The 24,504-nt window shown below is 41.3% G+C and overlaps 1 protein-coding gene across 1 annotated transcript in view; it reads left to right on the top strand.

Moving 5' to 3' along the window:
• Positions 1-24,504, top strand: part of PPP2R5A (protein phosphatase 2 regulatory subunit B'alpha) — a 152,072-nt gene that overhangs the window by 116,824 nt on the left and 10,744 nt on the right. The window contains exons 8-13 of the mRNA XM_073628977.1: positions 1,758-1,866; positions 3,781-3,834; positions 12,351-12,401; positions 12,512-12,631; positions 21,909-22,036; positions 22,359-22,460. Of these exons, the coding sequence (XP_073485078.1) occupies positions 1,758-1,866; positions 3,781-3,834; positions 12,351-12,401; positions 12,512-12,631; positions 21,909-22,036; positions 22,359-22,460 (564 nt within the window). The remainder of the gene's footprint in view (positions 1-1,757; positions 1,867-3,780; positions 3,835-12,350; positions 12,402-12,511; positions 12,632-21,908; positions 22,037-22,358; positions 22,461-24,504) is intronic.

Raw genomic sequence — 24,504 nt, 5'->3', positions numbered from 1 at the left:
CCCCCCCTTTTCGTTCATGATCAGTGGAGCAGTTTTACTCACAGAATCATTGAGGGGGAGCGATAGAGGAGGAAGAAAGAGAATCGGGAGGAGCATTGGCAGAGGAAGAATGGGCAGGCTTTCACATGTTAACACAAGCTGTGTTTACATTTGTGATCGCTGTGATTGGCCATCACAACCTTCACAAGGCACAGAGCCATTCAGAGCAACTCTGTGCCTATTGTCTATGATGTGAGCCAAAATTGGTTCAATCAAAGACCTTTAATGGGCAAACTGGCCACCATGCTTTAATTTCTGGAGTGCCGCGTATAAATGACTCTCCAGAATGAAGTGTCCACCTCCCCAGACTTTTTTTTTTTTTTTTTTTTAACTATACACTGGTAGGATGGTGGTTAATGTATGCTCCAATATATAAAAGCCCACGTTCACTGAGTCCATCTTATTGTTACTAATGGCCCCTAATTATGTATTTTTTTCCCCAAATCTGTTATGTTTTTAAACAACTAAAGATTTTGGCTGATATCCATATGTTTATGACATGTTATCCACTAAAACTATGAGCTTATGTTACATTTCCTATTATAACCACTTTTAAGACCAGGCCTTTTCTGGTACCTTTTTGTTTACACTTATTTTTTGCTATAAAATATCTTAGAACCCCAAACATATATTTGTTTAAAGCAAATGCCCTAGAGAATAAATTAATGGATTTTACAATTTTTTAAGCTGCACGGTATTTGCACAGCGGTCTTTCAAGCGCAATTTTTTTTTTTTTAAGGATAAACTTTTTGAATTTTATTGCAGAAAACGCAATACATAAACCACTTTTTTTTGATGATGTGTTAGGCTGAGTAAATAGATACCAAATATGTCCTGCTTTTAAAATTGCACGCCTGTGCAACAGCGACAAACTGTGTAAATTCTACTAGCCATAGGTAACAATTTAAAAGCTTTTACAGGTTACCACTTTAGGTTTACACGGGAGGTCTGGTGCTAGAACTACTGCCCATGATCTGATGTTCGCGGTGATACACCACATGTGTGGGACAATTGCTGTTTGCATGCGTGTGGGACTGACACGTGCGTTTGCCTTTGCACAGGGGGACGGGCACTTTAAAAAAAATTCTGGATCACTTTTATTGCTGTCAGAAGCAAATGCAAACATCACTTGTGACAGCAATAGGCATATGAGAGGTACTCTTTATGGAGAGATCGGGGTTTCTCTGCCCTTGTAAATGGCGCCATTTTCACTCATGTAAACCGGAAGTGATGTAAGGTCATCACTTCCTGCATACTATATCACATAGTGGAACAAAGCCTATCTGGACTTTGTTCAGCTATGTGATCAGCCAGCGTAAGTGCCGACTGGTTGATCGGGGTTCCTTGTAGAATGGGAGATCCTGCTGTTTGTAAAAGCATACCAGTGTGTAATTAGTCGCTAGTATTGCTTTTACAAAAGACCAGAATGTCTGCTCTAAATGATATAGGGATGATGCCTTCCATCTCGGTATAACCAGCAGAAATATCCCGTGAACACATTAAATGCACCCTCCAGGGTACACATGCCTATAAATGAGGCTTGCTGTTTTTATGCTTTTTTTTATGGTTCCCTATAAACAAAACTTTAGTATACTGCGTTCTATTTAATGAGCTTTTTTTGCAAACTTGTAGAGATTTCCTCTAGTGAAAATTGGGTAATGCGTTTTGATATTTCAGGCTATGACTCCATACTAAAATCTCTTATGTTTTCATCACAGCATCATCAATGGATTTGCATTACCGTTAAAAGCTGAGCACAAGCAATTTCTTATGAAGGTCCTGATTCCTATGCACACAGCTAAGGGCCTGGCTCTGTTTCATGCACAGGTCAGTGTGGTGCCTTCCTGCTGTCACGTTGAGGAGAGAAGTGTCAAGTCTTTGCACCTGTTGCTACTTTATAATTGAATTGGGAGCTCTCAGAACAAACACACATAGCCAGTTTGTAGAATCACACTGCTTACTCCAGAACCGTAGAATTCTTTTTTTTTTATTTTTTGTTTTAAAGTTGCTTTTCATAAGAAGAGCGAGTCAGCCTTGTAAGATGCATTCAGGTTTTTATTCTTCATTGACAGTTGTAGAGGTTTATCAGTAGCTGTCATGACTAATACATTTGCAGCCATTATGTAGAACAGCAGCACTTTTACACTGAAACCAACACATGACCTGATATGACATTATACAGACAAGCTTTTAATCCCTTTACTGACTGAGGGTAAAACAAACGTTAATGCCTGAACACAATTTTGCAACATTGACATGCGTTAGTAAATCTGTACATATCACAACTGCTTTGTGGATCCAGGGGGATTATACCTTGTTTTTTCAAACAAATTTTGGTGTTCTTTTGGTAAATGGTAACCGATCTCCTGATTTTTTTTTTTTTTTTTTTTTTGAGAGCAACTGGCCCAAAATGGTTAAAAAAAAAAAAAGCTTTTTTTTTTTTAAATGTAGCTGTATATTTCTTGCCATTACCATAATTTACCACCAAAAATTACACTAGAATATATCCCTCTGCTCCTGATGATCACAGTGTGATACCATATATGTTTATGTTATTTGTTTGTACTTATAGTATAATTATTATTAAACACGATTTATATAGAGCCAGCAGCTTTTGCAGTGCTTTACAACGTAAGCGCAGACAGTACAGTTACGATACAGTTCAATACAGGAGGAATCAGAGGGCAATGCTCAATGGAACTTACAATCTAGTAGGGCCCAGAAACAGTGGTGCACATTTTTTTTTTCTTCTTTTTTTTTTTTTTTTTTTTTTAATTTCCTACCTAAAACACACTGAAGCTAATTGACACAAATTAAAAAAAATGCTTTTTTAAAAAAAGAATCCTCCCAAAAGTATAGTAAATATGTTGACCCTGCCCTTTGACCCCAACCTTGACCTTTGACCCTTACCTTGACCCTAACCCTGGCACTAACCTAGATCTAACCTTGATTTAGCTTTTTTTTTCTTTCTTTTTGAATTACATTTTTTTTTTCTTTACACACTTTGGTTTATTTACAGCACATGTCAAACACTAGGCCCGTGGGATAAATCCAGCCCGCCAGGCCATTTCTTGTGACCCTCTCACCCAGGGCTTTCTTTTTTTTTTTTTTTTTTTTTTTTTTTTTTTTTCAGCCGAAATGTGGCAGAGATCGCCTCTCTTCTCTTCCTGTTAGTGCTGATGAGACTTGATTACATGTTTTGAAAATCGCTCTCTTTAAAATGTCTCTGAAACGAATAAGGTTGGGAAGGGTTAGATCCTCTGTCAGTTTCTTGCTATACTTTACTTTTTCTTGCTGTCCAAAGCTTTACCCTCTTTGTCCTGATAACCATGGTTTCTGGGGCTGAAAGCGAGGGAAAATTCTAAATTCTGAGCTGTCACCAAAATGGCAGAAGAGGATGAAATCTTCTATTGAGAACACTTCTTGGATCACAACTTTCAGAGAGGTTTTTCCATCCTTCGGATTAATTTCCTCTCACTTCTTGCTGAGTCTTTCTAAAAAAATAAAATCAATAAATTAAATTAAAAAAAAATGAGATTTAAAACATTCATACCTAACTTTTTTTTAACCTACTTTATAAAAAAAGGTTTAAGTTTTAGAAATACTTGCATAATGATGCAGTTTATATCACACTACGCTTATATGTGTGAATTCATTTGCTAGACTATCCAAACTGATCTGTCTGAATCTAGAGGCTATACTGCATAATGAAATATTTTTTTTCATTCTTCCTGTTTAAAGTTGGCATATTGCGTGGTCCAGTTTTTGGAGAAGGACGCAGCGCTGACAGAGCCAGTGAGTATTTTGACATTCCTTTCCTTATGTACTTTGGCTGTGTGTGCTGTTGAGAAATACGAATGTGTAAAATAAAACAATGTTCTCTTAGGTTGTATTGAGCCAGGCCGGAACTGGAGGTGTACCGCAAGGTTCCTCAGCTGCAGCCCTGGCCGCTGTGCTCAAAATGACCCTCCTGTATGGAGATTTTTTTTTTTTTTTTTTTTGATCAGTGTTCTTCCAGAGAGATCCACGGATCTTCTGCATGTGAATACAGAATAATTTGGAGCGTCAGTAAACACTGTTTTAATCTGTATTAACACCTTATCATAATGTGTGTAAAGATTCAGAAAAAAGCTTACCTTCTATGTGAGCAAAAAGAAGAGTGTGTTTTTAGCCAAATACGTGTGTGACTAAACCCCCTCAGCTGTCAAATGAGAAGTTGGGAGAGCACACTGTCCATATCCCCATCGCACACATTCCTGGAATGAGCTTTCAAAGGTACTGCAGCGACCACCAGCTGGATAATGGCGCATGCAGAACACTGTGTAATATTCACCAGCACACCATGGATCTTCAAATAAGGCCTAATGTTTTTTATTGAATAAAGAACACATTACAAAAAAGTAAATTGATGCAATGTGATGGGAGGGGATTCTTGCTTTTTTTTTTTTTTTTTCTTCTTCTTGATTGGTGGAAGTTCATTTAGATACTTTGCACAACTGTATGCACCTATCGCATGCTTGACGAAGGGGCCCTGCACAGCTCCAAAACGTTGCACTTTTTTTTGGTAATGTGATCATTTTTTATTTAGTATTCAAGGAATTCAGCAATGCCATACAAAACCTAAAACAAACATTAAGCAGCACCATATGAAAAATGTATAAATGGGTACAATAGAACAAGGCAGCAATACTAAACTTATACAAGTAAAAGGGCGGATGGTTAAACCCCTGGAAATAGTGCTTGTGATATCTAGGAGCTGCTGATCATCCATAACAAACGTTGAATTCAAAAGCCATTTTTCGTGTTTGACATGTAGAGAAAATAATTAGTACATGGGTAAATTGCAGGGAGAGAATAACATAGAGGATGCACAGCAAGAGAAAGTATAAATCAGAGAAGGTAGGTCAGTAGAGAAAAAAGAGGGAAGGACAAAAGTGGGGATGGGAAAAGATGCTGAATATTTGCCAATTAGTAAATCGGGGCTGAGATCACAGCAAGGTTTGATCTCCATAAAAGGAGGGAGCCCAAATCTTCCAGTTTTTGTCCTTTTCTTTCTGTGGTCGTGGGGCTTTTACTTTTGCATAATGCTGGAATGCAAGCCTTTGCTGCCATGAGCAAATGTTTAAGTACAGGTAGTCCCCAAGTTACTAACGTCCAACTTGCATATGACTCATACTTCCAAACGGAGGCAGCGTGACGTCACACTGGTCCTGGAAACTGCTGGGCGGCCATCTTGCAGTTCACCGCATGCTGCCACCTACTGTCTAGCAGGCCTGTCGGCGATCCCACTTCACTGCATGGCCAGTTAACCCTTCCCTATGCTATCCAAAACTTAAAAATAATTTTTTGGCTAGAGTTGCACTTAAAAAAATTAACCTGTTCCAACTTGCGAACAAACCTACAGAACCTTTCTTGTTTGTAACCAGGGGACTGCCTGTAAGGAATTTTTGAATTTCTTATTGGACAGAGGGGTGGCATTCAGGAGGTAGGCAGCTGGGTTTTTGTTGAGTCACTCCTGTTAGGGTATGTGATGTTTATTAAAAAACAGTTTGGACTTATTTGAAGATCCGTGGTGTACTTGCCAATATTTACAGTGTTAGGAGAGCACAGACACAACCAATTTATCATGATTGAGGGGGATTCTATTTTGAGTATTGTTTCTTTTTCACCTTTTCATTTTGCAATGTTGTGGAATGTGTGTGCTTTCTAATGAAATTAGTACTACCGCAGTACTGATGACAATTATGTGTTACAAATATTCTCACTCAATCCTGAGGTAAATGTTCACAAAGCTAATCCAGCTGAATAGCAAAGCTCACCTTGAAGAATGTATGAATGTAATATAAATACTGCTTTCTGATGTAGTAAACACATTTTTTCCTTTTGAGTGGGCGACAGTGGAGATGAGCACGGCTCTCAGATTGGAAAGTAGGTGTGCTAAAAATAGCCAGGATGTTTATGTGGGAGTGTAGCATGAAGCTGTATCCTCTGTTCTGTTAAATACCATTAACATGAAAGACACGAAGAGCAGAGTGTTAGACTTATGGAATACAGTGTATCTATAGGAACTGTTTTAGACAGATGACATTAAAACTGGTGAGAGAGTAATAGTAATAATGTAATAATTCTTGGCTTGGGGCATACAGTTGCATTGTAAAAAAAAAAAAAAAAAAATATATTACACCCATCACGTTTTTGTAAATATTTTATTATAGCTTTTTTTATGTGACAACACTGAAGAAATTAAGAAATAACACTTTGCTACAATGTAAGGCAGTGAGTGTACAGCTTGTATAACAGTGTCAATTTGCTGTCCTTCCCCGTCAAAATAACGCAACACACAGCCATTAATGTCTAAACCGCTGGCAACAAAAGTGAGTACACCCCTAAGAGAAAAAGTCCAAATTGGGCCCAATTAGCCATTTTCCCTCCCCGGTGTCATGTGACTCGTTAGTGTTATAAGGTCTCAGGTGTGAATGGGGAGCATTCACACCTGAATGTTAAATTTCGCTCTCACACTCTCATACTGGCAAAGAACTGTCTGAGAATCTGAAAAAAAGAATTGTTGCTCTATAAGAAGATTGCCAAGACCCTGAAACTGTGCTGCAGCACGGTGGCCAAGACCATACAGCGGTTTAACAGGACAGGTTCCACTCAGAACAGGCCTCACCATGGTCAACTAAAGAAGTTGAGTGCACATGCTCAGCGTCATATCCAGAGGTTGTCTTTGGGACATAGACGTATGATTGCTGCCAGCATTGCTGCAGAGGTTGAAGGGGTGGGGGGGTGTCAGCCTGTCAGTGCTCAGACCATTCGCTGCACTCTGCATTAAATTGATCTGCATGGCTGTCCCAGAAAGAAGCCTCTCCTAAAGATGATGCACAAGAAAGCCCACAAACAGTTTGCTGAAGGCAAGCAGACTAAGGCCATGGATTACTGGAACCATGTCCTGTGGTCTGATGAGACCAAGATAAACTTATTTTGGTTCGGATGGTGTCAAGCATGTGTGACAGTGACCAGGTGAGGAGTACAAAGACAAGTGTGTCTTGCCTACAGTCAAGCATGGTGGTGGGAGTATCATGGTCTGGGGCTGCATGAGTGCTGCCGGCACTGGGGAGCTACAGTTCATTGAGGGAACCATGAATGCCAACATGTACTGTGACATACTGAAGCAGAGCATGATCCCCTCCCTTCGGAGACTGGGCCATAGGGCAGTATTCCAACATTACGACCCAAAACACACCTCCAAGATGACCACTGCCTTGCTAAAGAAGCTGAGGGTAAAGGTGATAGACTGGCCAAGCATGTCTGCAGACCTAAACCCTATTGAGCATCTGTGGGGCATCCTCAAACGGAAGGTGGAGGAGGGCAAGGTCTCCAACATCCACCAGTCAGTGATGTCATGGAGGAGTGGAAGGGGAGTCCAGTGGCAACCTGTGAAGCTCTGGTGAACTCCATGACCAAGAGGATTAAGGCAGTGCTGGAAAATAATGGTGGCCACACAAAATATTGACACATTGGGCCCAACTTGGATATTTTCACTTAGGGGTGTACTCACATTTGCCAGCGGTTTAGCCATTAATGGCTGTGTGTTTTATTTTGAGGGGACAGCAAATGTACACTGTTATACAGGCTGTATACTCACTACTTTACAATGTAGCAAAGTGTCATTTCTTCAGTGTTGTCACATAAAAAGATATAATAAAATATTTACAAAAATGTGAGGGGTGTACTCACTTTTGTGAGATACTGCATATATTTGTGTGTGTGTGTGTATAGTTATGTATGTACACACACTTATAAATGTAAAAATTGTTGTGTGTTAAAAGTCTTTAGGCGAAGAAATACAACCACTGCATGACTTAACCTTAAATAGGCAAAATTACTATTGATTTGCTTTATGTAATTTTCTAATGGCTTCACCTCCATAACAACCTGTCACTTCAAGGTATAGGGCACACAGGAGCATCCCCCTCCCTCAATTTGGCACTGGATGCCTTCCCAACCAGGGACTAGATCTAAGTCTCGTGGGGGCAGTGTGCTTACCAAGTATGTGCTTACCAAGTATCTATATTTAAAGAATAGCTCCAGTTTACCCCCAAAAAAGTAGAAGTCAGCAGCTACAAATACTTTAGCTGCTGACTTTTAATATAAGGACACTTATCTTTCCAGGGATCCAGTGATGTCCTCACCAGAGCAGATTCTTCATTCGGCTTTGGGTGCAGGCGCCTGCATCTTGGGTAAGGAAAGCCAGCAGTAAAGCCTTCCAGCGACACAGCCGGTTTCCTTCTGTGCATGCGCAAGGTGCGCTGCGCTTTGTGAATAGTCGAGAAGGAGAGGGCCTGAACATGTGGCCAAATGTGGCAGTTGGTGGTGGTGGGGGGGGGGGGTGCAAATAAGTAAAGCTTCCCTTTTTGCCAAGTTCCGCCTTTTAGAAAGGCTTAATTTCCTTTACCACTTGCCGACCGCCGCACGACGATGTACGTCCAAACTTTGAACGGGGATATCGTTGTTATGGCAGCAGCTACCTGCCATAACCCCGGTATCCCAGTTTTCGTGCGGCGGTCGGCTTTCAGATAAAAGTGGTCCCTGCGGCGGATTCGCTGCAAGATCACTTTTATCGGTGGCGGGAGAGGGCCCCCCCGCCGCGATCTGGTGCCCTCCGCCTCTTACCGGAGCCGTCGGTAGCAGCGGAGGGGATAGCATCCGTCTCCGTCCTGTGCCTGGAGACGAGTGAGGCTAAGATGGCGCCCACTCGTCTCCATGACACTGCTGGGCGGAAGCGACGTCAATACGTCACTTCCGTCCACGCCTCTTAAAGGCACATTTTTTCAAATGTCATTTTTTTTAACCGCTTCAATACAGGGCATTTTCACCCCCTTCCTTCCCAGACCAATTTTTAGTTTTCAGCGCTGTCGCTCTTTAAACGACAATTGCGCGGTCGTGCGACGTTGTACCCAAACAAAATTGATGTCCTTTTTTCCCCACAAATAGAGCTTTCTTTTGGTAATATTTTTACTTTTTGCTATAATAAATATCCCAATTTAAAAAAAAAAAACAAACAAATGTTTTCCTCAGTTTAGGCTGATACGTATTCTTCTACATATTTTTGGTAAAAAAAATCGCAATAAGCGTATATTGATTGGTTTGCGGAGTGATTCTAACTGTAGGGGGAGGGGACTCACAAGGGGAGGAGACCGATCTGTGTTCCTCTGTACTGGGAACACAGTGTTTACACACGCAGATCCACGGTCCTGTTCAGTTAACGGGCAATCGCGGCCGCCGGGCACACACACCGGGTCCCGAGCAATGCCGTCCGGGAAGCCCAGGACGTCATATGATGGCCACCCAGGATGGGAGATCCCATCTCAGCCCGTCATTTGACTATGGGCGGGTAGTGAAGTGGTTAAATGACTTTTTTTTTTTTTTTATTGCATTTTAGTGTAAATATGAGATCTGAGGTCTTTTTGACCCCAGATCTCATATTTAAGAGGTCCTGTCATGCTTTTTTCTATTAGAAAGGATGTTTACATTCCTTGTAATAGGAATTAAAGTGACACAATTAAAAAAAAAAAAAAAAAAAAGTGTAAAAATAAAATGTAAAATAAATAATAAAATTTTTTTTTTTTTTAAAAACCCCCTGTGAGGTATCGCCGTGACTGGTAGAGCGAAAGCAATAATTCTAGCCCTAGACCTCCTCTGTACCGCAAAATATGCAACCTGTAGAATTTTTTTAAACGTCGCCTATGGAGATTTTTGAGGGTAAGTTTGACGCCATTCCACGAGCGGGCGCAATTTTCAAGCATGACATGTTGGGTATCAATTTACTTGGCGTAACATTATCTTTCACAATATAAAAAAAAATTGGGCTAACTTTACTGTTTTATTTTTTTTTTATTCAAAAAAGTGATTTTTTTTTTTTCCAAAAAAAGTGCGCTTTTAAGACCACTGCGCAAATACGGTGCAAAAAAAAGTATTTCAACAACCGCCATTTGTTCTCTAGGGTGTTGGAAGAAAAACCATATATAATGTTTGGGGGTTCTAAGTAATTTTCTAGCAAAAAACCTGTTTTAAACATGTAAACACCTAAAATCCAAAACCAGGCTGGTCCTTAAGTGGTTAACCACTTGCCCCGTGTCACGCAGACATACTGCGGCACAATGGCTCTCCTGAGCGAAGTCCCGGGCATTTTTATAGCACTGATCGCTGTATAAATGCCAGTGTTCCCAAAAGTGTCAAAAGTCTCCGATCTGTCCGCAATGTCGCAGTACCGCTAAAAATCGCAGATCACCGCCATTACTAGTGTAAAAAAAAAAAAAACGTTGAACGACCGTGCAATTGTCAGTTAAAGCCACGTAGTGCCAAATTGTGAAAAGTGCTCTGGTCAGGAAGGGGGTAAAATCTTCCAAGGCTGAAGCGGTTAAAGCGATATTAAACCCAAAAATGTAATGTATTGCAACATTAGCCTGGAGATCAGGTTTAAAATACCCAGTTGGGTTCAATGAAAAATGTCCAATACAATGTGTCGTCATTGTCTAAAGCGGTTTCTTGCAACACATGGTTCTCTAGCTGTTGAACTAGTTTCTTACTGGTGGCGCAAGCTGAAACTTTTATTTTTACAACAGCTGGAATGCCATAAGTTGAAAAAAAAAAAAAACTGGTGAATGGTTATCAGTATGTGTCCTGTGGAATGTTCAGATAGCACTCAACATTCCAGCACTGTCTCTTTACTACGCTCTTAGCAATGTTAATGTGTAAGCATTCTTTCTCTTTGGAAGGAGTGGTTGTTTGTAAGTATAAAAAGAACAAATAAAGGTCCTACATAACAGCAGAAATCACAGGATACCTGCTATTACATCATTAGCCAGAAAAGGTTCTTCAGTATCTTTTTCTAAATTTGTTTCATTTCACTACTAAAGCCTGCTTTTTCTTAAAGCCGAACTCCGGACAAAAATATTTTTCCTTGTTGCTGATGTTTTCGTACTTTGTGCAGATCTGTACTCCATTTGTTTCCCTCGTTTGTAGTTTAAAAGAAAATGAATGTGCGTTATTTGAATCACAGGCTTCATTCTCTGTAATTTCTGTTTTTTAAAACCCCAGGCTGCTGTGCTCTCTATCCCCACAGCCACCTTTCTTGTAACTTCCCCATTATAGCTCTGTGTGAGTGTAATGGACAGGTCTCGGAGTCTCAGCCTCCCGATCTGGGCCTCGGACTGATGAGCGTCAGAACACACCCGTTTTGCATTGCATCATGGGACATATAGTTCCTTATACCCCCACGAATGTGATGTGTGGCAATGCAGAAAATCCACCTCTCTAAGTGGAAGCAGGGATTTTTTTTTCTTTAGCATGACGTCAGGGACCAAAAATCAAGGGTTACAAAAAAGTAAGATAACATGATTGCAATAGTGTTTTAATTGTGGCTGGGGAGAGGATCTGAAAAAAAAAAAAAAACTTGTAGAATCCTGGAGTTCAGCTTTAAATAATATGTAAACCCAATATTTCATATTGCTGATATATGCCTGCTGTACCATGTACTTCTATGAAAAATATAACCTGTTCTTTGTATTGTTTCCTTTGTGTGAAATCCCTGGTGTTCGTGCCAGTCCCTCTGCTTTCCTTTTAAAAACTGACCACTGGCTATGGGAGCAATGATCAGGATGAAACACTACCCAACCCCCCCCCCCCCCCCCCCCGCACACCCATTCACTGGGAGGACCGGTGTACTGCTGTTTCTCCTCCCCCAGCTTTCTGAGCTCCTTATGCAGCTGAGAACAGAGATTAACGTTTTTCCTTTCTTTTCTTTTTTACACTAAATGGGTTGTTTTTATAAGGTGAGTATTTAATTTCGCCAACTCAACCTGCTCCACCAACTACCATGTAACAGTCCTCTCATTTTGCAGGATGGCAGTTGATGGAGCTTGGCCACAAAGTTAGGCCCCAGTAAAAAAAAAAAAAAGTGAAATTAAATAAAGTTTTCTGGCTGATGGCATCTTGTGATGTCTTTTTCTAGGTAGAGATTTTGAAAGTTGAAATGGAGCTCTGGTTAGTTTTAAGAAGCCAGGTAATTTTCCTGTTTTGGTGCACAACATGAAAGGAAGGCAAGAAGTACAGGAAACACATGATGTGTGTAGCAGCTGAAAACTGAAGACATAATGACATTGAATGCTACTAATGACAATTTAAACTAAACTGTGTTGGCAAAGCAGAACTGATATAAAAAACTGTTGTGATTTATTTTTATTCTTTTTCTTCAGTGAAGGCCGTTACATTCCTTTTGTTTACATTTTTTTTGTCTGCTTTATTTGCAGGTTATTAGAGGGTTGTTAAAATTCTGGCCAAAAACTTGTAGCCAAAAAGAGGTAATAACTGTTTTAATGTCAAAAAGTTGTTTTTAACTTGTCAAAAGAATCTTTACACATTTCACATATTGTAGTCACTATTGTATAATGAAATTTTTGTTTTGGCACAGGTGATGTTTTTAGGTGAAATAGAAGAGATTTTGGATGTAATAGAGCCAACTCAGTTTAAAAAGATTCAGGAACCCCTGTTTAAGCAAATATCCAAGTGTGTGTCAAGTTCTCACTTTCAGGTAGGTGGAGTATAATAAACTGGGACAAAGACACTGCTGTGGGAACTAAAGAATGTAGCAATGCAGGAAAACTTGCCTTAAAGCGCCCTCTGTCTGCGGGCATAGCAGTTTTGCTCCGTACTACTCTTTAACCAATTAAAGAAGGTGTACCATTATGAGAGTCAATGTACTGCCTTCTTGATTAACTTTCCTGCAAGCTTGCTGTCCTAAGATAATTAACTCCAGCATTTATCGGAGGCCACAGAAGGATTGGACACAATGCAAACCAATAAAGCCAGGGACCAGCTTCCTCTATTGACTAACTCTGCACATGCTACCGTAGTTTAATTTAGTTTTGTCTGTGTTTGTCCATTTGTTTTCTTGGGTTGCTGGGGCTTGCTCCTGGTTGTCTTTAAAGCTGAAGTTTAGTTTAGCCACTTCAATAGCGGACACTTTTTTTTTTTTTTACCCCCTTCCTGCACAGGCCAATTATCAGCTTTTAAGCGCGATCACACTTTGACAATTGTGTGGCCACGCAACACTAAGCACACATGAAATTGTTATTTTTTTTTCACACAAATAGAGCTTTTCAGTGGTATTTAATCACTGCTATTTTTTTTTTTTTTCAATAAGCTAAAAAAGACCAAAAATTGCGACAGAAAAAAAAATTGCGTTTTATAATCTTTCTTCGTACATTTAGACCAAAATGTATTCTGCTGCATTTCTTTGGTGACTAACTCAAATCTATGTATATTTGGTCAGTAGGAATGTTTTTTTATAGAGTCCACAAGCTATGGTGTATATATATTTGAAAAGAAATCAATCCTGATGTACTGACAGCATCTCAATTCTTGGGGCCTGAAAATGGCAGAACAGTACAAATATCCCCCAAATTACCCCTTTTTAGAAAGTAGACAGTACAAGGTATTCAGCAACAGGCTCGACGAGTTTTTGAAGTTGTAATTTTATTTTATCTTTTCGGGAAAATTTAATTAAAATTTTTTTTTTCATAATTTTTTTTTAATGCTGTCACCAGTGCAGTACAGCTATTTTTTTCTATTTTTACATACAGTGACAAGCAAATACAGTGTTAGTAACACTGTACTGCTCTGGGGAGGTGATCAGGAGATATATATTTATTTGTACACACTATGATTGCTTATAACTGTGCATTTTACAGTTAAAAGCAACAATTTTTACTGAATTAAAACTACTCATTCAGTGTTAACTATTGTGATTAGCTGTGATGACAGGGCTGCTGAACGTCTGGTACTGAGGGATGTCTTCCATCCTTTATTCAACTGCTTGCTGCAACTGAGGTCTGTAACATGTGCAGGGACATAACCAGTAGAGGAAGCTGCCCCATGCATGTCCAAACCTACTAAAGTTACAGTATACCCCACAAGTAGAAAAATAGTGTCTTCCCCCAAATGTCACTAGGGGAGGAACTGACACATAATGGAGCGTGTCTGAAGAAATACTTTCACATGCAGCAGTGTCTCTAGCCGTATAAAAATCGATCTGCGGTGGACTGCTTTTCAGTGCAGTAGGAAACCAGCTGTGAGACCGCAAGGTTTACCTTCACTGAGATGGGCGGCTCCAGTACCTGAGAGAATCCGCTTAGTTGAGGACACCGCTGGATGCCTGGACAGGTAAGTGTCCTAATAGTAAAAGTAAGCAACTACAGTATTTTTAGCTGCTGACTTTTAATTTTTGGAGGGGGGGGGGGGGGGGGGCGCGTAACTCCATTTTTTTTTTTTTTTTAAACTGGTTATACACAAACTGAAAATTGTCACGTTCAGCAGAAATTGGGCAAATTTCACTGTGTGCGCGCGACCCTGTCTGTTCAGCAGAAGCTAGCTTCCCAATTGTCAGAATACAATGGCACGGCTGGGGGTTCCCTACATTCTCATCACTTGTATGGATGCAGAAATCCTTTTTTTCCTGTTTATCCCTCTAGTTGAATGAAGAAAAAAACCCTCTGCATGCATACCCAGTTACAGAGAGCAAGGATCCCACTCCACAACATGCTGACAGTGAACAGGCTTTTATACTCAGGCAGTGGCTGCTTTTTTTACTCACATCGGAAGCCGATCGAGTGCTGGGTAATGGATGTCTGGCACCCGCCGATCGTCGGGCAGAGACAGGAGCTCTGCCTATGTAAACAAGGCAGAGCTCCATTCTGACAGGGGGAAAGTGATGGATTTTGTGTCCCTGCAAAGGGAATAAAATCCATCAGTTCCCTTAGTAAAAGCAGCACAGTTTACAAAAAAAACACTGGTTAGGGTCAGTGTATATTTTTTAGCACTGATCACTCTATTAGTGTCCCTGGTTTCCACAAAATAAGTCGCTGATCGACGCAATTACTAGCATAAAATTAAAAATTCCAGTATATATTCCATAGTTTGTAGACGCTATAACTTTTGCGCAAATCAATCAATATACACCTTATTGGGATATTTTATTTAAAAAAAAAAAAAAAATGTAGCAGAATACATATTGGCCTAAATTTACCAAAAAAAAAATATTTTTTGAATTTTTTATTTATTATTGAATAGGTTTTATAGCAGAAAGTAAAAAATATTGGTTGGTCTTTTGTTTATAGCTCAAAAAAAAAAATTCAGTGGTGATCAAATACCACCAAAAGAAAGCTTTTATTAGTAGGAAAAAATTACATCAGCATGACTGCGCAATTGTCATTTGAAATAATGCAGTGCCGTATTGCAAAAAATGGCCTGGTCATGAAGGGGGGTAAATCTTCCGGCCAAGTTCAAGTGGTTAACCACTTGAGCCCCGGACCATTATGCTGCCTAAGGACCAGAGGTCTTTTTCCAATTTGGCACTGCGTCGCTTTAACTGCTAATTGCGCGGTCATGCAATGCTGTACCCAAACGAAATTTGCGTCCTTTTCTTCCCACAAATAGAGCTTTCTTTTGATGGTATTTGATCACCTCTGCGGTTTTTATTTTTTGCGCTATAAACGGAAAAAGACCGAAAATTTTGAAAAAAAATGATATTTTCTACTTTTTGTTATAAAAAAAATCCAATAAACTAAATTTTAGTCATACATTTAGGCCAAAATGTATTCGGCCACATGTCTTTGGTAAAAAAAATGTCAATAAGCGTATATTTATTGGTTTGCGCAAAAGTTATAGCGTCTACAAACTAGGGTACATTTTCTGGAATTTACACAGCTTTTAGTTTATGACTGCCTATCTCATTTCTTGAGGTGCTAAAATGGCAGGGCAGTACAAAACCCCCCCAAATGACCCCATTTTGGAAAGTAGACACCCCAAGGAAATTGCTGAGAGGCATGTTGAACCCATTGAATATTTATTTTTTTTGTCCCAAGTGATTGAAAAATGACAAAAAAAAAAAAAAAAAAAAATATTTACAAAAAGTCGTCACTAAATGATATATTGCTCACACAGGCCATGGGCCTATGTGGAATTGCACCCCAAAATACATTTAGCTGCTTCTCCTGAGTATGGGGATACCACATGTGTGGGACTTTTTGGGAGCCTAGCCGCGTACGGGGCCCCGAAAACCAATCACCGCCTTCAGGATTTCTAAGGGTGTAAATTTTTGCTTTCACTCTTCACTGCCTATCACAGTTTCGGAGGCCATGGAATGCCCAGGTGGCACAAAACCCCCCAAAATGACCCCATTTTGGAAAGTAGACACCCCAAGCTATTTGCTGAGAGGCATATTGAGTCCATGGAATATTTTATATTTTGACACAAGTTGCGGGAAAGTGACACTTTTTTTTTTTTTTTTTTTTTTTTTTCATAAAGTTGTCACTAAATGATATATTGCTCACACAGGCCATGGGCATATGTGGAATTGCACCCCAAAATACATTTAGCTGCTTCTCCTGAGTATGGGGATACCACATGTGTGGGACTTTTTGGGAGCCTAGCCGCGTACTGGACCCCGAAAACCAATCACTGCCTTCAGGATTTCTAAGGGTGAAAATTTTTGATTTCACTCTTTACTGCCTATCACAGTTTCGGAGGCCATGGAATGCCCAGGTGGCACAAAACCCCCCCAAATGACCCCATTTTGGAAAGTAGACACCCCAAGCTATTTGCTGAAAGGCATGGTGAGTATTTTGCAGCTCTCATTTGTTTTTGAAAATGAAGAAAGACAAGAAAAAACATTTTTTTTTTTTCTTTTTTCAATTTTCAAAACTTTGTGACAAAAAGTGAGGTCTGCAAAATACTCACTATACCTCTCAGCAAATAGCTTGGGGTGTCTACTTTCCAAAATGGGGTCATTTGTGGGGGTTTTGTGCCACCTGGGCATTCCATGGCCTCCGAAACTGTGATAGGCAGTGAAGAGTGAAATCAAAAATTCACGCCCTTAGAAAGCCTGAAGGCGGTGCTTGGTTTTCGGGGTCCCGTACGCGGCTAGGCTCCCAAAAAGTCTCACACATGTGGTATCCCCGTACTCAGGAGAAGCAGCAGAATGTATTTTGGGGTGTAATTTCACATATTTCCATGGCATGTTTGAGCAATATATCATTTAGTGACAACTTTGTGCAAAAAAAAAAAAAAAAAAAAAAAAATTTGTCTCTTTCCCGCAACTTGTGTCGCAATATAAAATATTCCATGGACTCGACATGCCTCTCAGCAAATAGCTTGGGGTGTCTACTTTCCAAAATGGGGTCATTTGGGGGGGTTTTGAACTGTCCTGGCATTTTATGCACAACATTTAGAAGCTTATGTCACACATCACCCACTCTTCTAACCACTTGAAGACAAAGCCCTTTCTGACACTTATTGTTTACATGAAAAAGTTTTTTTTTTTTGCAAAAAAATTACTTTGAACCCCCAAACATTATATATTTTTTTAAAGCAAATGCCCTACAGATTAAAATGGTGGGTGTTTCATTTTTTTTTTTCACACAGTAATTGCGCAGCGATTTTTCAAACGCATTTTTTGGGGAAAAAACACACTTTTTTTAATTTTAATGCACTAAAACACGCTATATTGCCCAAATGTTTGATGAAATAAAAAAGATGATCTTAGGCCGAGTACATGGATACCAAACATGACATGCTTTAAAATTGCGCACAAACGTGCAGTGGCAACAAAATAAATACATGTTTAAAAGCCTTCAAAAGCCTTTACAGGTTACCACTTTAGATTTACAGAGGAGGTCTACTGGAAAAATTACTGCACTCGATCTGGCCTTCGCGGTGATACCTCACATGCATGGTGCAATTGCTGTTTATGTTTGACGACAGACCGCCGCTTGCGTTCGCCTTAGCGCGAGAGCAGGGGGCGACAGGGGTGTTTTTTTTTTTTGTTTTTTTTTTCTTTATTATTTTTTTGCTTTTTTAATCTTACTTTTAAACTGTTCCTTTCATATTTTTTTTTTTAATCATTTTTATTGTTATCTCGGGGAATGTAAATATCCCCTATGATAGCAATAGGTAGTGACAGGTACTCTTTTTTGAAAAAATTGTGGTCTATTAGACCCTAGATCTCTCCTCTGCCCTCAAAGCATCTGACCACACCAAGATCGGTGTGATAAAATGCTTCCCCAATTTCCCAATGGCGCTATTTACATCTGGCGAAATCTAAGTCATGAAATACTCGTAGCTTCCGGTTTCTTAGGCCATAGAGATGTTTGGAGCCACTCTGGTCTCTGATCAGCTCTATGGTCAGCTGGCTGAATCACCGGCTGCATTCTCAGGTTCCCTGTTGAGACAGGAGAGCCAGAGAAAAACACGGAAGACGGTGGGGGGGGGGGGGGGCATTCCCTCCCACGGCTTGTAAAAGCAGTCTAGAGGCTAATTAGCCGCTAGGATTGCTTTTACATGAAAGCCGACCGCTGGCTGAAAAGAATGATACCAAGATGATACCTAAACCTGCAGGCATCATTCTGGTATAACCACTCAAAGTCGTGAATGGCGTACCTGAAGACAAAAAAATGGTTAACAATGGTTAACAATAAAGCACAGTAAACAGTAAAGTATAAATAATTACATACCTGAAAAACAAACATGATAAAACATAATAACAATAACAATAACAATAAAACATTGCAGAATAGAATACAGTAAAAAAGAGCAGAACAATAGAGAGAGAATAGAGAGAGAGAGAACAATAAAACAACAACTATTTTTTTTTATTTCATATTTTTTTTTTTTTTTACACTTTTTTTGTAACTAACTTTTATAACGGTAACCGGTTCCAGGTTCGGGTCTCTCAAAATGCGATGGCATCTTGGGAGACCCTGTGAAAGTGTGCCTAGTCTGTGCAATGCTGTACCCTACGCTAATACTCAACTAGTGCATGGTAGCGTTCAAAACATTCACCAATGCAAAGACCAGGATTGTCAGGACAGGAGGGACAATAATAGCGGGTGTCACGCCTATATCCGCGCTTGCTGCAGACACGACATCTTTTTTGGGGGGTTCGTTGGGTAGGGGTACTCGGGAGGACATAAAAATGCCTCTCATGCAGCCGACTGCATTTGGTTGGGGATGTGAATGGGGGAAGTACGGGCGCTGCAGAAGCGGTGGGTTCCCAATTAGGATTGGCGAATGCAGCAGGAAGGGCATTATGGGCACGATGGGCCTGTGTTTGTCTTTTTGGTGGCAGCGGGACACTACTTGTGCTTGCCACCTCACCAGCTTGAACTGCACTTATGGGACTCGCCACGTCACCACGTGTTACTGCAGTGCTGGTTTGACTACGACCGGGGTGTACTAGGCCGCTGGCACTTGCCAGTTCACCAAAACGCTACCAAAAAAACTGTTAGCGATCGCAGGGATCAGGCCTGACTCTGCGAACGCTGCAGTTATGCGTTTAGTGTTTTGTAAGTGTCAGTGATCGATCGATACTGCACTTGGGTGGGCTGGGCCGGGCCGGGCGGAGGGGCAAAACGCAGGTGCTAGCAGGTATCTGGGCTGATCCCGCTAACACTGCGTTTTTGGGAACCCTAAACTGCTGGTGACGCTAGTATAGATCTGATCGGATCAGATATTGATCCGTTCAGATACTATACCACTAAGGGAGGCGTATGCTGCGTGCGTGGGTGTTAGTGGTACTGGCGCTAACCTGACGCTGCTTGGGGCTGGTGCTTGCCAGTTCACCAAAACGCTACAAAAAAAACTGTTAGCGATCGCAGGGATCAGGCCTGACTCTGCGAACGCTGCAGTTATGCGTTTAGTGTTTTGTAAGTGTCAGTGATCGATCGATACTGCACTTGGGTGGGCTGGGCTGGGCCGGGCGGAGGGGCAAAACGCAGGTGCTAGCAGGTATCTGGGCTGATCCCGCTAACACTGCGTTTTTGGGAACCCTAAACTGCTGGGGACGCTAGTATAGATCTGATCGGATCAGATATTGATCCGTTCAGATACTATACCACTAAGGGAGGTGTACGGTGCGTGCGTGGGTGTTAGCGGTACTGGCGCTAACCTGACGCCTGGGGCTGGTGCTTGCCAGTTCACCAAAATGCTACCAAAAAAACTGTTAGCGATCGCAGGGATCAGGCCTGACTCTGCGAACGCTGCAGTTATGCGTTTAGTGTTTTGTAAGTGACAGTGATCGATCGATACTGCACTTGGGTGGGCCGGGCGGAGGCACAAAACGCAGGTGCTAGCAGGTATCTGGGCTGATCCCGCTAACACTGCGTTTTTGGGAACCCTAAACTGCTGGGGACGCTAGTATAGATCTGATCGGATCAGATATTGATCCGATCAGATACTATACCACTAAGGGAGGCGTATGCTGCATGCGTGGGTGTTAGCGGTACTGGCGCTAATCTGACGCTGCCTGGGGCGACGCATATCACCGCCGGGCGATCAGGGGGCTAAACCTTTATTTGGTAATAAACGGCGGGTGCCCTGACACTATAAAAAATAAACGAACTAACCAGCGTCATCCGTAACGGTTATACGGTGATCAGTGGTGAAAGGGTTAACTAGGGGGCAATCAAGGGGTTAAAACATTTATTAGGTAGTATATGGGGGTCCCTGACGCTATAAAACGCTGACGGCGAACCTAAATATTTACCTCACTAACTAGCGTCACCAGCGACACTAATACAGCGATCAGAAAAATGATCGCTTAGTGACACTGGTGACAGGGGGTGATCAAGGGGTTAAAACTTTATTAGGGGGGGTTAGGGGGGTACCCTAGACCTAAAGGGGGGTAATACTCACTGTCCCAACACTGTAACTGTCACAAACTGACACTATGCAGTAATCAGAAAAAAAAAAAAAAAAAAACAAAAAAAACTGCTGGTGTCAGTTTGTGACAGGGGGGGGGGGGGGTGATTGGGGGGCGATCGGGGGGGGGGATCGGGGTGTTTTGTATGCCTGGCATGTTCTACTGTGTGTGTGTGTGTTGGTGCACTCACATAGATGTCTTCTCTCCTCGGGCCGGAACGGAAAATACCGACCCGAGGGGAGATGACATCACTTCCTTTGCTGCTGTTTAGCATACAGCAGCAAAGGAGTGTTTTCATTGGCCGGCGGCGATCGCGAGGGGGGGGCCACGAACGGATGGTCTCCCCCTCATCACCGATCGCCGCTGGACAAAAGACGACCGCCTCGGGCACCGGGGGGGGGTCCGATCGGACCCCCCACCCGCGGAAGGCAAATCACGTACCCTGTACGTGATTTTGCCTGTCCGTGCCACTTTGCCGACGTACATCGGCGTGAGGCGGTCGTCAAGTGGTTAAGGAAAACAAACTTTAAGACATTTTTTTTTTTTTTTTTTGTTTTGATACTTCTGGGATGTATTTAGATAATTTTAACTGAAAGTTCAGTTGAGGTTTAAATAATACTTCTATATAAATGAAAGGGTTTCATTCCAGTCACCCATGGAGATGCAGAAATAAATGTTTTTTTAGGAAATGCATGAATGAGTCTATTGGTTACAGCTAAAGCATTGTAGCAGTGTAGTTGTATAACACAGATGACTATTTTTAGCAGAAGAGGCTATTTACTTACACACTGCAGAGATTGTCTTGTTTGCAGTTGACTGACCAAGGTTTGGGAAATATCGATTGTTCCTATTCCTTTCTGGAGCTTTATACTGCCCTCGTTCAGTAGCTTTACTGTAGTTCTGCACACCCCCTTACATTCATTTTTCTATGATTTGGCTAAAATCTTGCAGTGGGAGTTTCCACTCGGAAATCACCCACTGTATGTCGTTGAGCGTGCACAATGCAATTATTGTCTAGATTATATGATTAGATCATTGTCTTTCAGTTAAACTCTGATGTGAAATGTTCTGTGTGGGTCACTCCATCCATCTGTTGTAATTCTCTGCTGTACAGGTTGCAGAGAGGGCTCTGTACTTCTGGAACAATGAGTATATTCTCAGTCTGATCGAGGAGAACATTGACAAAATTCTACCAATCATGTTCGGTAGCTTGTACAAAATCTCCAAAGAACACTGGAACCCGTAAGTGTATTGCAAACTTCAACAGAATTTCTTTACCTTTTTTAAAGTGAAATTTCAAATTACATTTCTACAGACCTTAGGGTCAAAAAGCGCACCAATTCCACCTTGGACGTGTATGTAGCTCTGATCATAGTCCATTTCCAAGTGGAATTAAGGTTCTAGTCTTGGGAGGAAAAGAAGAAATCCGAACCATTGATGAGGGGTGGGGGAGTTTTGAAAAATTTGAATAGTATGTGTAGCCATTAAAAAAAAAAAAAAAAACATTTAATAGGAAAGTGTTATAACCCCATATGTTTTTTTTTTTCTTTTTTGTTATTCTTAGGACTATTGTAGCCCTGGTGTACAATGTGCTGAAAACATTCATGGAAATGAATGGGAAACTCTTCGATGAACTTACAGGGTCCTATAAAGCAGAACGGCAAAAGTATGTTGAATGTAACAATGTTCTTAATGTTTTCACCCAAGACCCACATCAGGAGTCTGTCAGCAAGTCCCGGCCAATGATTCTTGCATGGGACCCCCTGATCAGCTGTGTGTAATAACAGCCCAGAGCCCTGTGTTGACAATCAACACAGGGCTCTGTACAGAGGGAATATCCCTGTGTTTCTTATCTATGCAAAGCAGAAATAAGAAACAAAGATCTATAGTAAAAAGCAGCACACGTCAGGCACACATTTAACCCCTTGATCGCCCTATATGTTAACCCCCTTCCCAACGCGTGTCGTTTCAGCAGTGATACTGTATATTGGCACTGATCACTGTATTAGGCCTCATGCACACTGGACGTTATGAAAACGCCAGTAGCATTAGCTGTTGAATACTTTTTTTCAGTGCTTTTTAGCAAAACTATACTCCCACTCAAGCTTATGACTCAAAACGCTGATAAATACTGAATAGCCACATTTTTCAGCGTTTTTAAGCTTTTATCAGAATTGGAGCGTTTTACGGCTGAAAAACTTCCCTTAAAACCCGCTAGTTCTGTTTTGTTTTTTCCAGCCAGAAAACACCCCTGCCAAAAAACACTGATAACAGTCTGTGTGCATGAACACACAGGATAACATGCTGGGGAGTTGACTGGCTGCAGAAAAAATGCCTGAAGACAAAAACAGCAGCTGTAAAAACATCCAGTGTGTATGAGGCAGTTAAGTGGTTAAATCCTAATATTTTTAATCAAAAGCTCAGACTGATTGATTGCATGCTGCACAGTTGTAAAGGGTAACGTTTGCTAAGAAACCTTAAAATAGTCTTTTCCTCCTCCTTGGTTTTCTACATATAATCAGTCCTCTGCCGGACACCCCCACATACAGTAATTACACCCCTCGGTGCAAGTACAGAACTGAATACAGAGAAAACCATTGTGCTCTGTCCATGCACAGCCAATATGCAGTATTTTAGAAGAAACTGGGGGAGATTTACTAAAACTGGGGCACTCAGAATCTGGTGCAGCTGTGCATAGAAACCAATCCGCTTTCAGTTTTTTTTTTGGTCAAAGCTTAATTGAACAAGCTGAAGTTAGAAGCTGATTGGTTTCCATGCACAGCTGTACCAGATTTTGCGCACAGTTTTAGTAAAGCAGGCCATAGATGGAGAGATTTTTCTTTCCCGCAACCATGGGTTAGTGTTGATGGGAGAATCCCTCCAATGGACCTATTGTGTACTCTCGGTGAGAGTGGAGCTGTCCTGGCCAGGAGAACCAACACTCAGTAATTGCTAGCTGCTGGCAATAATCGCACGAAAAATCCAACATGTTGGTTGATCGATCAACTTGGGTACAATTAGCCTTGCCCATACATGATTCGAATCTTGGCCGGTCCCTTGCTGAACCGGCCCAGATTCAAGCAGTCTTTGGCCCTCTTTAATAATCGCCACTGAGCTCAACACTGCTTGCACATTACTCCAGTCCAGGGCAGCCTGAATGCTGAGAAGACGAGGTTTGCATCTCGGGTCCATCATTATGGGGGTATTTATAGAGAAGAGTAGATGTGCCCTGCGCTTGCTATGCACTGCATTGCATATTACAGGCCATGTGTAAAATGCAAGCCATTGTGTAACATGGAGTTCTCTCTGCCTAAAGCTACAGAGAAGATTTGATTAAATGAGATGCTGGTCATGTGACTTTCAACAGGTAACGTGACCAGGATCTCTTTTCTACATTCCACTTCAGGACTCTGCTGTACTTCTAAATGTGTGGTGTTTTTTCTTTTTTAATGTAAAGCAGCATTTTGACCACAACAAGGCTACACACAACTACTTTATATATGGCCCCCAATGTTGAGAAAATTAAAGCGGAGTTCCACCCAGAAATGGAACTTCTGCTGATCCGGTTCCTCCCCCCTCCGTTGTCACATTTGGCATCTTTCAGCGGGGAGGGGGGAGCAGATACCTGTCTAAGCCAGGTATTTGCTCCCACTTCCGACAAAAGAGCGCCGCATAATCCGCGGCGAACTACGCCATGTCCGTCCCCTCCT

The sequence above is a fragment of the Aquarana catesbeiana genome, linkage group LG04, assembly GCF_042186555.1.
Source record: "Aquarana catesbeiana isolate 2022-GZ linkage group LG04, ASM4218655v1, whole genome shotgun sequence".
NCBI classification, from domain to species: Eukaryota; Metazoa; Chordata; class Amphibia; order Anura; family Ranidae; genus Aquarana; species Aquarana catesbeiana.
This window is presented reverse-complemented; position numbering and strand designations above follow the sequence as displayed.